The sequence below is a fragment of the Neolamprologus multifasciatus genome, chromosome 1 (assembly GCF_963576455.1).
Source record: "Neolamprologus multifasciatus chromosome 1, fNeoMul1.2, whole genome shotgun sequence".
Taxonomy (NCBI): Eukaryota; Metazoa; Chordata; class Actinopteri; order Cichliformes; family Cichlidae; genus Neolamprologus; species Neolamprologus multifasciatus.
Genome location: NC_140439.1, coordinates 19302241 through 19319474, shown reverse-complemented (window position 1 = coordinate 19319474; position 17234 = coordinate 19302241). Strand labels below are relative to the sequence as shown.

The 17234-nt window shown below is 39.3% G+C and overlaps 1 protein-coding gene across 4 annotated transcripts in view; it reads right to left on the bottom strand.

Moving 5' to 3' along the window:
* The window catches only part of tub (TUB bipartite transcription factor), a 57947-nt gene that overhangs the window by 28868 nt on the left and 11845 nt on the right, over nucleotides 1–17234 (bottom strand). The window contains exon 1 of one of the 4 annotated variants that reach the window (XM_085158032.1): nucleotides 1737–6100. The exons of 2 other annotated variants lie outside the window; for them this stretch is intronic. In XM_085158032.1, the coding sequence (XP_085014158.1) occupies nucleotides 1737–1774 (38 nt within the window). In that variant the 5' untranslated portion in view covers nucleotides 1775–6100. Of the gene's footprint in view, nucleotides 1–1736; nucleotides 6101–17234 lie in introns of those variants that run through there. One more of the 4 variants, XM_085158042.1, reaches the window with a different exon arrangement.

Here is a 17234-nt window from a genome sequence, read left to right as displayed (position 1 = left end):
AAACAATAGCTTGCCTATTTTCAGTCTTTTTTTAAAAAAAATATAAACTGAATGACGCCTTAGCTGCTGTTGAATGTAGGACTGGATGGAGAACAGAATAGAAGTTATGAGACCCTCATATTTTTAAAATAGTTTTGCATGCATCATCAGGTTTAAAATATGTGACAGTAATTGGCTGATGAATCTGCAGCAGCAGTGTGCAACACTACAGGCAATCCATTATGGAGACACAAAAGCAAGATTATTTTTGTCATTTGCATGGTGAAATGCAAGAAATTCTGGAAAATGAATCTCATTAGCGTTGTGCAGATGTAGATTGACCTTGCAGGTGGGAATGTAAATAATAAAGCTTTTAAGTACTTTTGTGGTATAGGACACCATGTCTTGCTCTACTAAATTGGTTATTTTTGAAAAGGTCATGTAAAAAAAATAGAATCGGACCATTAACAGATTTTTGACAACATAATTTCTTCATTCCCACATGAGAGGAAAAAAACGACAATCCTGATTTGATGAATAATTCATACACAGAGAAGAACAAATTAAGCATCACCAATTCTATGTGGATGTTTGAGCAGCATGTTTCCTTGATTTACTTGCTTTCTGTGCGCTGTATACCTTTAACTAACAGATCTACAGAGTGCTGCTGTATCCAACCCTCCCTGCAAAGAGGCCCATGTATTTTTAATGTCAGCTTCATGAGATGAAATCAAAATTCTGCTCACTGGCATGACCTCTTTCAAATAGTATATACAAGTGCTGTTACTGAAATGGATACTTTTACTGGTTAATATCTAGTTAGTATTTAATATTGCTGCCTAGCATTCGTTAACAGCTTTTCTGGTCAAGTGATAAGGAGGCCATGGAGAGATAGTTGTAATTTGCACTGCTAGGCTAACTATTTAAGTCTGTGCATTTACTGCATTTCATTAAATGCTTTTGTTTCAACTTTGCCATAGTAGTTGGAATCTTATTCCAAATAAAACCCACAGAGGTTGCTTCCTGCTGTTGTCCTGATGCAGTCTCATTCTGAAATTTGCGGATTGCCACCGTAACTTATAGCAACCATAAGCCAATGGTCTCAAAGCAAGCAAGGGAAACCATGGCAATGGGCATTCAATTAGAGGAAGGAGCCACCAGCTTTAGTACTACACTTGAAATGCTTATGTTTTATAACAGGAGATTTAGAGCTACAAAACGGCATGACTACCACCAGCATGGCTCAGTAAAGCTCATACTGGCACATGCAGGAAGAAAGGAGACATAAAACATGCACATTTACACGTGAGGAACTTTCTCAGTGATTAAAAAAGTGGACATTAATAAATGTACAAATGTGAACGTGATTCTATCTTTGATATGCATAGCAATCAAACAGGATCCAAACTGATCAGAGACAGCACTGAATCACATTATGGACAGTTGTGAAACAATATGAGATCATCAGAGGTTGATGCAGTTGACATTTTGGGATTGTTCTTTTTTGTTTGTTTGTTTGTTTTTTTTGGTGATTCTTCAACAACTCGGCACCTAAACTAAAAATTAAAAAAAGAAATTAAACCCCTGCACAAAAAAAAAGAAAAAAAAAACATTACTCTATGCTTTTCTGTCATCATACCGGCTCAATGTTACTGTTAATCAGTCTGATCTCTGAACACCCGCTCAAATAATCACACATGCTTCAAAAGATGAACACTGTGCCCCCTCTGTGTGTTCTCAGGAATGTGGTACAGTACCTGTAGGGAATCCAGTCGGAGGAGTGCTTGGAGCTCATTCTGTATTTATGACTGTTGCTGTCTAACTGCAAGGCTAACGGCCTGCAACAGCACCAGTGGAAGAGGCTATGGGGTCTGAGGACAGCGATCACAGCCAGCGAGCCCACACCGCCTGTTCATCCTCTGCACACAGCTCTATATTCCCAGCCTGCCTGTGTGCTTTTTGTACGTCCTCTAGTTGTGGGGCAGCAGATGACTAACAATCCAGTCAGACAGCCGCACTCTTCAGTCATGCACAGTGAACACATGAAATAGCCGTTTTCTTCTCTCTTCCATGTGTATGCTTCCAGTCAATGCCTCTCCTCTTCTCTTCTCCCATCCGCTGCCTCTGCTCCTTCTCTGCGCTGGCTCTCTTCCCTCGCACTTACTCTGTAGGCTCTATCTAAATCTCCCTCTGTTTCTTTCCCTTTAAATCCCCCCTCCCCTCCTAATTCTCGGTCCAAATCTCGATCTCTGCCTCTTTGCCCAATCTATCGCTCATTATCGCTCGTGCAACATCACCTACGCTCGCAGTGAGTGCAAAGTCGAAGGTGCAAAAAGTAAGAAAGGTTATAGAGAATCCCTTTTGTCTTGCATCTTTGATGTTCCTTTAGCGCTATTTTTGTGCAGTGCCACCCCCTCGTTCTAATGCAGCCCTACACATACTGTCTCTCTCGCTCTCTCTTTACGCAGACTCCCTGTATCTTTCTTGCACACTATCTGTGTTGTATGAGGCATGATAAGCAGGCATTCAGATTTTTTTTTTCTGGCCCATAATTTATTTATTCTTTCAGAGTAAGAGGCATTAACATATGACTGTGCAGACTAGTGTTAACAGCCTTTAATTCAACACTCTCTACGGGCAGACAAAGGCACCCTGTGATAGTGCCACAGCTCTGAACCTCTCTCACACACATCTGCTTCCGCCCTCCGTCTGCAGTCCCTCACTGTCAGCACACAAACACACATCACTCACTGTGCTCCCAGGGTTATTCAGGAGTCCATCGATAGACAGTTAAACCAAGGGGTTCCTTGTTTCGAACCTGGTGCAGGAGTGAGTTTAGTATGAAAACGCAGAAATCTTCTTTTTAGACGCCATGTGGAAAATGACCTGCAGCAATCCTGAAAATTATTTTTTGGGGGGGAGAATATCTATTTCCAGTGGGTACAAATGAAACCATTCTACTGACTCCCTCCTAAATAGCCAGGAAGTGGGACGCACACAAACTTATGGCTGATGCAGGGCTAAGATCTTTGTTACATGCTCAAGCTCCAGTTCACTATTGTGCAAAGTGTTACTCAAAGACAGACAAAGAGCGCAGCTACTTTTAAAGGCTTTCAAGCATCGTCCCTCAATTATTCATTGCAAGTAAAAACAAACACCACACTGAATACTGGTAGGGGGAAAAAGCCAGCTGAGAAATAAGTCCATGACAAAAGATGCGTTAAAAATAATTTTGACAGAATTTGGCTCCTTGAAAAATAAAAATGAATGACTTGGATTTAATATTCTTCAAACACAACACCCTGCTTGTTATTACAACATGAATTCTGCTTATGATTTCTCACTCTTTGTGTTTCTACATGTAAAGAAACATTAGTTAGTGGGGTGACAGAAATCAGCATGTGTATTAACAGCATGCCCTTATATAACTAAAACTGACAGAAAGTCTGAAATACAACCGGTCAGTCAAATAAATGAATAAGTACATATTTGATCCTCTTGTACAGCCAATAGCATCAAAGCACACTGCGGCTGCTTTACTGAAAGCACAATGAAAAGATTGATTATATTCTGCAATGGTATGGCCTTTCCAAAATGTCATGTTGCAAAGGTGGTTCACCTTGCCTGTTGTTTATGTTTCAGTAAACAGTAAAATATATCAGCTTTCAGAAAATTCCACACATATCAATCCCTTATGTAGTCGTTTCCAACAGCATCAGAAACCACAAACAATGTTTAAATAAATGGTAGACAAAACATCTGTGTATGTTTTTTATGAAGGCCGAGAATATAAAGGAGAATTCTGGTTTCCTGTTGAACATGGAAGCTTGTTATTTGGCCTTGGAAAAGCAGTGACATGTTGCTATATCAAGCCACCAGGTGAAACATTGCCTGTTTGAATTATATTGAATTGGGCAGTAAGGCTGATGCTGTTTCTTCTGCAAATTACACAATCATCATTCCAAGGTCTTTTTCTTTTAAAGAGAAAAGAGCGAGTAGTAGTAGTTTTTCCTCACAGCCCACAAGACGCTGGGTTTTGAGTCTTGCAATTCATTTGAAAATACAATTATTGTAATTGCATTGGTCCCCGGTTGCTCCCAGTTTCCTCTCTGCCTTCTCCTCTCCTCTTTTTCTTTCTTCTTCCTTCTCTCTTTCCATAACAGGTTTCTCAAGAAAGAAAGAAAATATCCATGAATGCCAGCCTGCATTATCTTCCTGGTAACAGTATCTTGGTGGAAAGACAACACAGTAATGGAACAGCTCTGTCTGAGCCCACGAGCAAGGCACTGACTCACATACACCTCGGGTCCAAGAACGACAGCACAAGAGATTTATAATGTATGGCAAACCGGCATTGCATTGTAAGCCTTGGTAAGGAGGTAAATGTCAAAGACAGTCAATAAACTGAACTGTTAATTTACTCCGTGGTTAATGGTGTGCTCCCTGCAAGTCAGCTGGTGTGATAAAAGTGGAAGTAAATAAAACAAGTAACCCCACTAAGGAACAGGTGTAAGCACAGGACTGTGATAAATATTTGATGCTGAGAGGAAGACTTTGAAGTCTGGCGCTGGTCCTGAGAGGCCTGACTTTCCTAGTGACTACAGCAAACAGTCTTTCTTTCTTTCTTTCCTTCTTCCATCCATTCTTCCATCATGTTCCTCATCTTTTCCCCCTGGCTTTACAACCATTACCGCATTAAAAACCAAATGATAAGATCCTCTTTTTAAATTAAATTTTTTAAGTCCAGAATTTGTGCAGAGTTCTTCCCAGAGGCATTTTTCTGTTGGTAACAGGAGGCCAGACAGTATCAGTAATTATAATAATGGTCCTGGCATAGAAGGCACACTGATGTGAAAATGGATCTCTGGCCTGTATCTGCTTGCCTTCGTCAGACTGGCTGAAGCACAGCTGCGAAGTGCACAGCCTTAATAATATAGTAGCCTGATCATCAGCCGTGCAGGTCATAAGTTAACTGATGAGTGACAGAAACAATCAACCAAAAAGCACAGTGCTCAAATGCAAGTTCCATGAACCACTGAATGCAGTGAAGACATTGCTGCTAACATGCAAGAGAATCGGGCTGTTTTCAGCACTTTTGAGATTTAAGTTCTTGCGCTGGCGCCAAAGTACACAACCATAGCAGTTGCATTCCTATCCTCCCAAAAATACAAAGTGTTTAGTGCACTGTACAACTTCCAAAGTTGGAAATTTATGAGTTTATTTGGGAAGAATGTGTAGAATGTACAGCATAGGTGATAGTTGATTGCCAACAGTGGACAAGTATTTTGGCAAATTTATGCTTTTAAATTTTCACTGTGCAAATCATTTCTCCAAGTTGTTACATAACAGCATGTTACAGAGGTCACACCTGGTTTCCATTATTTATAAACTGACGTGGTTTTGTCCAGCTTTAGAGGCGATCCGTTCAGGAGTGGTTGATAACCTTATCACAAAAAACCTGTTTGATGCACCATTAAAAACACAAAAAAAATGCTGTGCTGTGCAGCGTTTGTAGCCCTCCAGATTGTGACCAGAGAAAGCTATATTTTCCAGCAGCTTTTTGAGACTTTCATGACGTAGTCAGCCTTGAATCGAGGGCCCCGAAGGCGGTAATTAGGCCTCAGCTAAGGAGTGAGTCACTGAGTGGATCCACATTATGTCATCACACAAGGGAGCTGCCACATTTTTGAGAGCCAAGGGATTGTGTAGCCAATATGTTGGTGTAAACTTAAAAAAACTGTATGCATCAGGATTAAGAGCTTTGATTATGCAAGATAAAACAGTAGAATAACAAGCCTTCAATGGATGGTGCAACATCTTGTGAGTAAGTACAACTTGATGTTGCAGAGAAAGAAAGGGCTGCGGAAGCTCAGCCATGCTTGACTGTCAACCATTCTTTGTCAAGAGCTTCTGAATAATAGGACAATGCTGCATTTACACATGAAGGCATGACTGGCAGAAGAAAAACAGCTCTACAACAAACTGATTTCTATTAGTGCATATAATAGAAAACCGCTCCAACAAAAGATTGCAAGAAAGCAAGCAGACAACCTTTTGTTCCCTCTTATCACTCATGGAAGAGGGCGGATAGCATAATCAAGCTACTTCCATGTACTTGAGAAAAAATCTCAGTCATAATCAGATAACATTTGATTGTTCAATTTTACAATAAATCTAGTAAAAACCGCTGGATAATTCCTGTGGAACACACTGTCGGAAAAGCTGACTACACGCGTTAACTAACTGAGAGAAAAGTGAGTCTGCAAGAGGCCGAGCGAGGCCTGATACGAATCAGCAGCAGCCTGACGCTTAGCTGCAATTCGCTGGATGATATAATTATTTATAGATGGATGTAGATGGAGACTCCTCAGGTTTTTCTTTTTTTTACTCCTACAGATATTCAAAGAAATCGAGAGCGACAGCAAGCGGCTAAAAACCAAAAAAGCTTGCCTCTGAAGGTTGCTGTGAGGCATTTTGTCTAAACAGTGGCATCTTTCTTTTAAGGGGTGTTGTAAATCTTTGAGGGAGAGAGGGGGAGAGAGAAACAGAGACTATGTGTGTGTTTGTGAGTGTGACTGAAAAGTAAATCTCACGGCTTCAGAAACACAGTGAGAAACTGTGTGTGAGCTTACACATGAAAAGAATAAAAAGTGAATGAGCACAACTGCTTGCGCCCAGCAGTGACTGAATCTAATATGCACCTTCAATTGATTCCCCAAAAGCAATAGAAGGGGAACAATGCAGTGGTTTTTTTTACTCGTAGATGTAAAATGTAGGGGAATCTAAATTCACAATTTCATAATTTGGTTACATTTATAATTGCAACATTTTTAGTATTGGTTCTTCTGCGTCTTTAGAACTAGGGAAGTGTAAAACTGGATACACACCGGGGAATCAGCATGTGGGACACACACACACACAAACATACATACACAGTTCTTGTATCAACATAAGTCCTTCTATCTCATTGTTCAGTGGCCATCAGAGGCATGCATAAAACATGATTTGGATTAGAAAATGTCATGCTGGATGAAACAGTGTCCCAGTGTCCCAGTGAGGGAACCAGATGGACTGTTTCAATACACTAAAGTTCTTTTCCATCCTCCAAACCACAGAAAAGCTTTATTTGTGCACTCGTAAACTGTAAATACATGCACACGTGCACATTGTGGATGCAAATGGACATTTTAGAAAGAAAGAAAAAGAAGTCCTAAATAGTAGCTTAATCTATTATGTATTAAAAGATGTCTGTCTGACTAAGCATGGGTGGAAGCTGCAAATTTGCATCAGTTAGATGCCCTGTCTATTGTGCTTTTATGGAGCGAGGTTTACCAGCATCACCGCTGTAAAAGAAACCAACAAGAAAAATGTAGCAAAAATGTTTTTTAAAAGCTTTAATTACAAAACAGACAGGCATTTGAGATGTTTTCTAAAGATCACACAAATACTGCCTTAATAAACCCCAGACATCAAACAAATCCCTCACACTATATGTCTCCAGCTTTGCTAAACTGTGTTGTATCCAAGGGATACAGACAGAGATGCACAGCTTATAAGAGGCACAAAACCCAGTGTGGACAGATGAGTTATTTCCTACATTTTTCTTCTGTGTGATTTTCCAGCTGTTACACTTTCAGTGCAGTCATTGAATTTTTCCCAAGCTGAGAAAAGCGTACTCCCAGGTTTGACTTTGCTGTGATTTTTCCTGTCTGAGGTTGAAGCCCTGCCCTTGGTTCAAACAGTGTGATAGGAATTACATCCCACACACAGACATTGATGTGCGCACATACCTCACACTCTGCTGACAGAAAGACAGCAGAGAGGCAGAGATGTTAAATGAGAGTGTCATTTTGTCAGGTGCTATACAGTGTGTGAGTCCTGTATCTATCTTTAGCGGATTAAATGTATGTGACTCACCGTTTCTAAGCGATTTTTTGCTCCCACTTCTTCTTTAGGTCTTATCTTTCACTCACAAATTAGTTTTTGCAGTGCCATCACTTCTAATTCAGACCCACCCCCACCCCCACTCCCCAGTAATTAAATACAGCAATTTACTGTAGATAAAAGCAGGAAATGGTGAGCTACATGATGCTGCAAATCAAATAAAAAAGCAACTGTAGCTTTAAATGGCAGCGCTTTTTTTGTCTTCTGCCTTTTGTTCTGCTCCTCATAAGCAACACATGAACAAACAGTCAGCTGATTCACATTGAATTCGCGTTCAAACTGAAATGCCTTCCCATGGAAACTAAGGCTGACTGTGTCACTGTGACTCCTGGCAGTCCTTATGAATGATTTTAATCTGTGTATGTAAACCACAAACTGGAGGGACTGCTGTGAACACATCACATCCTAACTCAGCATCTTTATGAGGAGGCATAAGATGCTCTTGTTCTCTATTTGTCACACTGCCTCCTGTGACACACACACACACACACACCTCCACTGGCTCATTCCCGTGACCATGGCAACAGCTGAGACTAATTACCACTTAAAAGCTCACTGCTAGGCTATTTAACCACAATATCTACGTCAGGAAAAGACACACACGCACAAACTCAAATACAAATGCATTACCACCTCGCTAGTTGCCATAGCTATGATTAATTAACATCTGGCTGAGCCTGCAGTGCACATTACTGAGATGCTGCAGTCAGTGGCAGGGTTTATTTTTCTTGGCCAACAGGGGCACTCGCCAAACTCAGACAGGGGGGTGTAGTGATGAATCGTGGACACATGGAGGTGCTGCAGAATAGCACAACTTTTTGAATTGCAGGCCTGAAGAATCTGCAAATTTCCATATGGTTTTGACCAGCGTCACATAACTTAAAATAATTATTATACCCATTAGAAAAGTATTAGGGTGTCTTTAGAGTGCTGGAGAAGTGAAAATGTAATATCAACTATAGTCTGGAGTTGTGGAAAATTGTGTAAAATGCAATAAAAGTCAGTGACATTAAATTTCAATGTAGGATTTCTATTTTATGAAGGTCATAAAAGTAAAAACAAAACAAAGGTCTTTCTCAACAGCATTTCAGTGGTATCGGTCGTTGATAATGCAACTCACCATATCAATTTCAGGTCTTTCCATTCATATATCTTCATTCATCTGCTGCCATTACTGGATTTTCCCCACTCTTTACCATTTACAGCAGTTATTACCACGCAGGGGTACAAGTACAGGAGTGCAAGTGAAGTAAATGTGGGTACTAATAACTTGACTTACCTGAAATATACAAATTACAGCTTTTCAGAATTAGATTAATCTACACAAGTTAAGACAGACAATAGGAATGCACTAGGGATTAAGATACAAACATAAATATGAGATTAAAATGAGCAGCAAATGCTAGCTTTTGGACAGTAAGTTGGGATTTCTTGTTACATAATTAACAACTGTTAGGTCTAGTAACTAAAAGTAGTGAAAATGCTATTCAAGAAATAATCAACCTTAAAGTTAAGCATTAACAGTTAAAGCTGCTTACAGTGATTGTTGAATGTTTAGGAACTGTTTAGGTACTGTAAACATATTCATTAAGAGTAAATGATGAGCTGACATCTGAAAAATATCAGATATGGTAAACAGCTAAAAGTAGCAAAAAGAAGTGTGGGTATGTTATATGAAAAAAGTTTGGAACTATTGGTTTATGTAAAAATATTTTTTTAAAAATTAGCTGTAATTACACAAAAAAAGATGTGCTGGAGACTGAGCAGTATGAAATGCTGACTGGTCTTGTTTTATCTAACCTAATCACGTCAGTGGACCAAACATTTTTACATCCCTTAATCATTACAGAACAAAAATCATTCTGTACTTTGGACTTCAGCTAATCGGTACAGTGAGAATCTCATTAAACATTAAAAACATCATCACACATTAAAAACTGGAGTGAACAAAACAAATCACTTGGTCTACGCAACATACTGTGCTTCCAAGCAAGTTTCCATCTGTGTGTGTCAGGAACACAGTTAAAGACAGCTTAATAAACAAAGGTGGTGGCTGATATCCAGAAATCCTACCAGTGGCTGGACAAAGCTGGATATATATATATGTGGGGTCGAGCATTAAAACAGTGAAGTTTAACTTACAGGAATTATTTTCACATATATGATGTCGTTTTTTTTATAAACTTGGAAAGAGATTAAAAGAGAATATACACAGTATATGTCAGTATGTATGGATATGGCCTTAAAACATGATTTCTGATTACACTGCTGTTACACAAACACACAAGCTTGTTGCTCAAAAACTTCATATTTTACGCCATGGTTTTTTTTACCATAGCAACCAGCTCCAGGGCATATCCCACACACATTCACCAGTGGTGCAGAGCTATGGAAGTGAGGAAGCATAAATGAATAAAGAGACCAGCTAGAGAAAGCAGAATTACCATATTTTATCTTTCTGGGCCTTTTAAACCAATTTGCAGGAAAAACTGCAAAGAATACAGTTCAAATGCAAATGAGAAATCCACAGTGCAAATGTATCTTTCCAGATTTTTCTTTTCTTCCCCTCATGTAATCACTGTTCAGAGACTCCACAGTATTACACTTCTCTTTTAGTGTTCTGCTGTAGTGTATGTATGTATGTGTCAACTTCCAGATCTGATCTATACTGAGAAAATGTACTATAACTACAAAAACAAACATGTATGTTTATGTAATACCTTCAGCATCACATTCATATCATAACATGTAAATGAAAATGATAAAACCCATTTAAAACTACGTATTTTAAAAAAAAAAAAAAAAAAAAAAAAGAATAAATGAATGAAAATAAAAAATGCTGCACCGGTGGAAAAACTGTTCTGCAATGCCAACTGTTCTGTAGTTAAAGGCAGTAAAGTTCACCAACTACACAGCTACAACTACCTTTATTTTCTAAACACTATAGCAGGCTTTGATTTTATGCACGGTGCCTCGTGCAGCTGGGTGAAAATAAGCCAATTTACTTGCAAGACCAATATTATTGGGAGCCCTAAAATGATGAAAATAACTACACTGAGCAGAGGTGAATTACCGCTGCAACAAATTTCTACTGGGGCCATCTGGCATAACTGGGCAAAGCCTTCCCAGCTGGAACAGAAACAAGTAGCCCCTTTCAGGCAGCTGCTGATATCACATTGTTACCACTCCACAGTCTAAAGTCAATGGCTAGACAGAATCGTTTTGAAATTGTATCATAGCTGTTGCTGGCCGAAGAAGACACTGTGTGGTATTGTGTAAATGTTAAGTGTCCTCTATAATACTCTGACTGCATGACAAGTGCAGTTGTGTTCATTCCCTTGCAGTTTGCAAAAGTAAAAGCAAACGCTATTGAAACAGTATGAGAAGAGGGGAAAAAAGCCAACAAAGATCCAAATGCAAAAAGGTCACGTTTGTATAATTATGTGTTCAGAGTAGTTTTTAACACCAACATTTTTCACCTAAACACCCTTATCTCTTTCACAATGCATTGTGAATGCAGTTTTTGTTGTTGTTGTTGTTGTTTTTTGCAAATACAAAATGTGTGTCCTCCTTGGCACAATCTCCAAGACAATGGCATTCTGCAATTTTTTTCTTCTTCGTAGCAACCATCTTTTCACGCCCGGGGCACAGCTGGACTGTCATGCTGCTTCAGATTCCTGCTCCAAAGCACACCTGCTGCTGAAAGGGTAATTCAACACAAATCCACTTTGATGTAAAGAAGTACCAGTAACGTCTCCTGTTATAATAAGATACCAAAGGCATCAAAGTGAGAAGGCTACAAACAGATTGGTGCCACTTAACAGTGATTATGATTTATGAAAGGAAAGAATGCCGTTCATTTCAAGAATGTGATGCTGACAAAGCAAAAAAAACAACAACCTTGATTTACATCAGCAGATTTAAAAATGAAGAACTTAGTCATACGTGCATTAATTTCCTTTGACAATAAAAGTTCACATATTTAAAGGGTTTTTTTGTACAAAAGAAATATGATCATAATAATAACATAAAAGATAATTATGAAATGTGTTTAGATGCTTCTAAAGGTTCTTTGTTTTACATTAGGAACCTTAAAATTAGAGACAAATCCATTCAAAATCAAATGCTGCTTTAGAGTGTATGTCAAACTAAAGACCTGCAGTCCAAATCTAGCCCATTGGAACATCTGAATCTGACCTGTAACTCTTCATATTCTACATTCTACATTCTACAGGGCGATCGTGGCTCAAGAGTTGGGAGTTCGCCTTGTAATCGGAAGGTTGCCGGTTCGAGCCCCGGCTTGGACAGTCTCGGTCGTTGTGTCCTTGGGCAAGACACTTTACCCGTTGCCTACTGGTGGTGGTCAGAGGGCCCAGTGGCGCCAGTGTCCGGCAGCCTCGCCTCTGTCAGTGCGCCCCAGGGTGGCTGTGGCTACAATGTAGCTGCCATCACCAATGGGTGGATGACTGGATATGTAAAGCGCTTTGGGGTCCTTAGGGACTAGTAAAGCGCTATATAAATACAGGCCATTTACCATTTACATTTTAGCAGGAGTAGTTGTGGCTGTAGTCACACTTGAAACAGCAAAACAGAAGGGCGCACCAACACTGAACCTTCAGACTAACAAGCCAGCACAAAACAGAACAGTTGATGCCAGAGGCAGCCAATTTCAAGAGAGATGTGAAGCTGAGGTAGTTCTTCACTGAGTGTAAGAGTCGTGTTGCCACAAGACACTCTCTGTTTTCAAGGAATATATTTCATTGTCGTCATTTTGACATGTGAATCCACTAGAGGAGATGTGGAGCAATGAGGGAGAGGGAAAAGAGCCTTCGGAAAGTTGCTGAAATTAAAAGTCGCACACAGCTACAACAAATATGCTTCTTCAATCAAAATTTCAACCAGATGGAGCCTTAAAGGAGAAACTGCAACTATTATATGCAGTCTATGTACATTCCTGTAAGCTGTATATGAATAAGACATTTGGCCTAAAGGCTGGGAACCAATCTAATATTTAAACATTAAATATAAATATGATCAATTTCTTTTTACATTAAACATTACAGAGAAAATAATGAAACCTTGTCAAACATTCAGCACACTCTCGCTCTTTTTCGATCGGCTTCTTAAACACTTCAGAGCAAAGATTATCATCAAGCAGCAGTGGGGGAGGTTTAAGGTGTTATATCCATAGCTGATAGTGTTTTCTAGACACACACACAGACTGTGGTAGGACAGCATAGCGGGCAGTAAATAGAAGCGAATAAAAACATTTCTGATAGCATCACATCTTTGTGAGCATTTCATAAATCTCCATCAAGAGCTATATTTAACTGCACATCACAAAATGTCACAGTCAGACCATAACTAATCTATAAGATCCAATAAAAATGTATCTGTTTGCTTTGCAGATTCTACATTATCAATAGTCTTGACCTAAAAAATTCCCATAAGGTGTCCCTGGCAGGTGAGAGATAAGCAGGCGGTATAGCGGTGGCTGGTTTAACCCTTGGAGAGTGTTTCAAGGGTTACTTTGGTTTTTATTTATTGAGTCTTGGTTCCAGTTTTGATTTTTATTTATATAGTTTCATGTTATTTTGTGTTTTTTCCTTACTGTAAATACCTGCCTTTCGTGTTTAGTTGTTTAGTGCTTTTCTGACATCTTGTTTAGTATCTACAGCATAGATACATCATAACTGCAGACCTTTCTGAAATGCTACACAGTAATTTTTAGCATAAACCAAGCTGGTAAATACGTTTACCCAAGGGGCCATGTAAGAAACTGGGACTGTCTTTGGCAGCTCAAAGAGAGAAACTCTAAGTGTTGACCACTTGCTTTAGTCTTTTAATTATTTCCTGTTTTTTATTTTTTCAAAGCTTTACTTTCTGCCTCTCAGGCAAGAAACTAATGCCTCTGTGTTGCTTTCTTCAATGCTTCTGGTTGTATTTTAATGAAAAATGTTTAACTTCTAGTTTTTCAATTTTGAGTGCGTGCTCTAGAGCTGTTGGAACAATTCACCATCCACTCAATCATCTTTCTGCATGTTTATATTGTATAACTGACTACATTTCCAATCAGATTAGCACCTCTTTGGGAATTACACAAGTTCCAGTAATTGCCAGATTGTCTCTGCCTCACATTAGGGCAATGTTTAAAGCTCCTAGCCTTGAAGCATCATCACCAGAGGACATGCTGACAGCTCTCCACATGTCAACAGCAAGCCAACACACAGAGGAAGATGTCAGTGGAAGAGCTTCTCCACCTTTGCACCCGGTGTCAGTCCTTACTTTAAGGTTGGTCAGCTGGCTCTGAGTTTCCATTTTTACTTGCAGAGGAAGGAATAGGCTGGCTTTGTGCCATGCAGTCCTTATAAACACTCTCTGATCTCCACTGAGAAAATCTTTGATTTTCACTTCCACTAGAATTAGATTAGTAAGACCTCAAAAACAGTTCACTTTTCAGCATATAGGCATGCACCAAGAAGTGCATAAATACCTTATAAATAAAGAATTTGATTTTATCACCCTATCAGTACATGTAGTAGGTATAAATCAATTCTGATATCAGCCCTGACCAGTGTTGGGCAAGTTACTTTGAAAAAGTAATTCTAAAAGTAATTAATTACTTGAAAAGTAACTATTGTGTTACTTTAAAAAAAAATTTTTAACCCTCTGGGGTCCAGGGTATAATTGGCCATTCTTGACTACTTTTGATTTTCCGTCTACATTTCACCTTTAAAAACTATTTAATTTGCCTTGTTTGGTATCATTCTTTTCAGCACAACCTCATGTGTCTGAATTTACAGTTATGTTTTCATTTTGACATACTGTCTTAACACAATTGATCTAAAATCAGACAAAAAACATAAAATCTGAGTAAAAAAAGTGATATTTCTACTGTAACAACCACAAACATGTTTACTGAATCATATTTCATAACTTTAAATGCAAATATAAAGTGTCAATTTTAAAATCCTATGTACAAGTTTTGCAAACAAAGTTATTTGCAGCCATTTACCTTTTTTTATATAACTATTTCAAACTATTTACATAACAATCAGGGGTTCTGCATTCAATAAGATGCCACACAAAATATTTGTGCCACTCAAAAAATAATAATTTCTGTCCACTATAAAGGAGAACATCACAGCCTGATGCCTGCAGGCCTGACAGCAGCAGCTGTATCACTCATCCTGTTTTTGACCTGGAGGCAGCAGTCGCCTCATTGTTCTGACACACAACACAAAACTGTCCACAACACTACACACTAACTACACACACGCTAAACGTCACAAATCTCTCACATCTCAAAACTCGCTCAATCGCTTTTTCTGCCCTCTCTCTCTCTTTCGCCGTCTTCCCCCTTTTCTAAACAACCAAATGTCATGTTGCCATATCATTTTTTCACTGGTCGACATGGTGCATTTTTCCACTAACATGAAAGGGCAGGGATTTTTTGGTCATAAGCAGAGATCTTGCTAGTGCTGTCCTTAGACACAGTAGCGGTTTTTGATACGGGCGACAGGGACGGTTGCTCGGGGCGGCATCGTGGTAGGGGGCGGCATCACGGGCATCAGCAAAAATATTTTTACTCGTACTCATGCTGCCCCGACGTCATGCCAGCGTATATTGGGAATGGCACCGATTGGTTTTCTAACGCCCATTTGCTGGGAGTAAGGGCGCCCTCCGTTTGCGAGGTGCGCGTGCTGCTTGCGGCACAGGGAGGAGAGGGTGGGGCGGCGGGGGATTCACTGGCTGGCTGGAGCAGCATCTAATAACCAACTCCCAAAATAAAACAAAATAAAAACAAACCAACAAACACCAGACATTATGATACAGACTTATAATTTGCACCGATGTTTTTTCGAAATTCTATATGCAAAATTGAGCGCGAGAGCCCTTGGTGCGCCTGCTTGCTGCTGAAGTCAAAGTAAACTTTATTATCATCTCTCTTTATACAGTCCAGTATATAGAGAGATGATGAGGCTCCAGTTACAGCAGTGCAAGTAAACAAACAATATATATAAAAAGAGTAAGAAAATAAATGTACACTTTAGGACTCGGGGTAAAGGGATCAAAAACAATTTAAAATGTATAACTTACAGTTTGATGATTTAATGTCTCACACACAACCTGTCGAAAGGGAAGGGGGGCCCTGCTGCTTCTAAATAGAGCACATTTCATTCATAATGTTGTAAATCCAAGTCCATTATGTATTCATGATTTGATATGGGTTGTGTGAAATCCCAGAAATAAACCCTAGACAAAGCAAATCTGTGAACTAAGGTGTAGGTCTATTAGGTTATGTTGTGGTGATCCTCGAGTTGGGGGATGGGTGTTCATACTGGAGTGCAAAATTTAAACCAATGGAAGATGGACAAGAAAAGTTCAAAGCCATCAGGTGCTCAGTTTAGAAAAAAGAGAAAAGAAGAGGAGGAGAAACGAGCAAAAGATACAGGTAAGCAGATGTGTCATTGGATAATGGCAGGTCATCCTGAAACAATCATATTCAGAATACTTTATTAATCCCTAAGGAAATTATGTGGGTTACAGTTGCTCCAAGAAGAAATGGTAGAAATAGTAACAGTAACAGACTAAACTCCAAACAATACATTATGTTACAGATTTTACACATTTAAGAAATAGCACTAATATATACAGATCACTCAATTATAAATATCAAGGATTAACGAAGGTGATTATAAATAAATATCAAGAAAATTGACAAGAATATTCCAGAGTAGAAAAGAGCGTGTGTAAAAAGGGTGTAACTATTGCAAGGTTCACAGTGTGTTAGATGGAGGAGTTGTACAGGGAGATGGCCACAGGCAGGAATGATTTCCTGTGTCGGTCAGTGGTGCTTTTTGGTAATCTCAGTCTCTCACTGAATGTGCTTATGTGACTAGCCAGCATGTCATGGAGTGGGTGGGAGGTATTATCCAACATTGTCTTTATCTTGGACAACATCTACCTCTCGGACACCACCCTAACAGAGTCCAGCTCCATCCCCACAACATTGCTGGCCTTGTGGATCAGTTAATTTAGTCTGTGACCCTCAACCTGCTGCCCCAGCATGCAACAGCATAGAGGATAGCACTGACCAAAACAGAGATACAACAAGATAACATCAATTAGTAGGGATAGTGAAAACGTCTGTTAGTCTCTTGACTATGATAGTAAACAGTAGACACTAATGTAGCTTACTGAATCTTTTGGACTGTGTTCAGCATAACATTAATTAGTCATTGTCAATTCTTGATTTGTCCTATTCTTATTGTATGACGAATTATGATGTCTGTTTGGTAGCCGTTTGC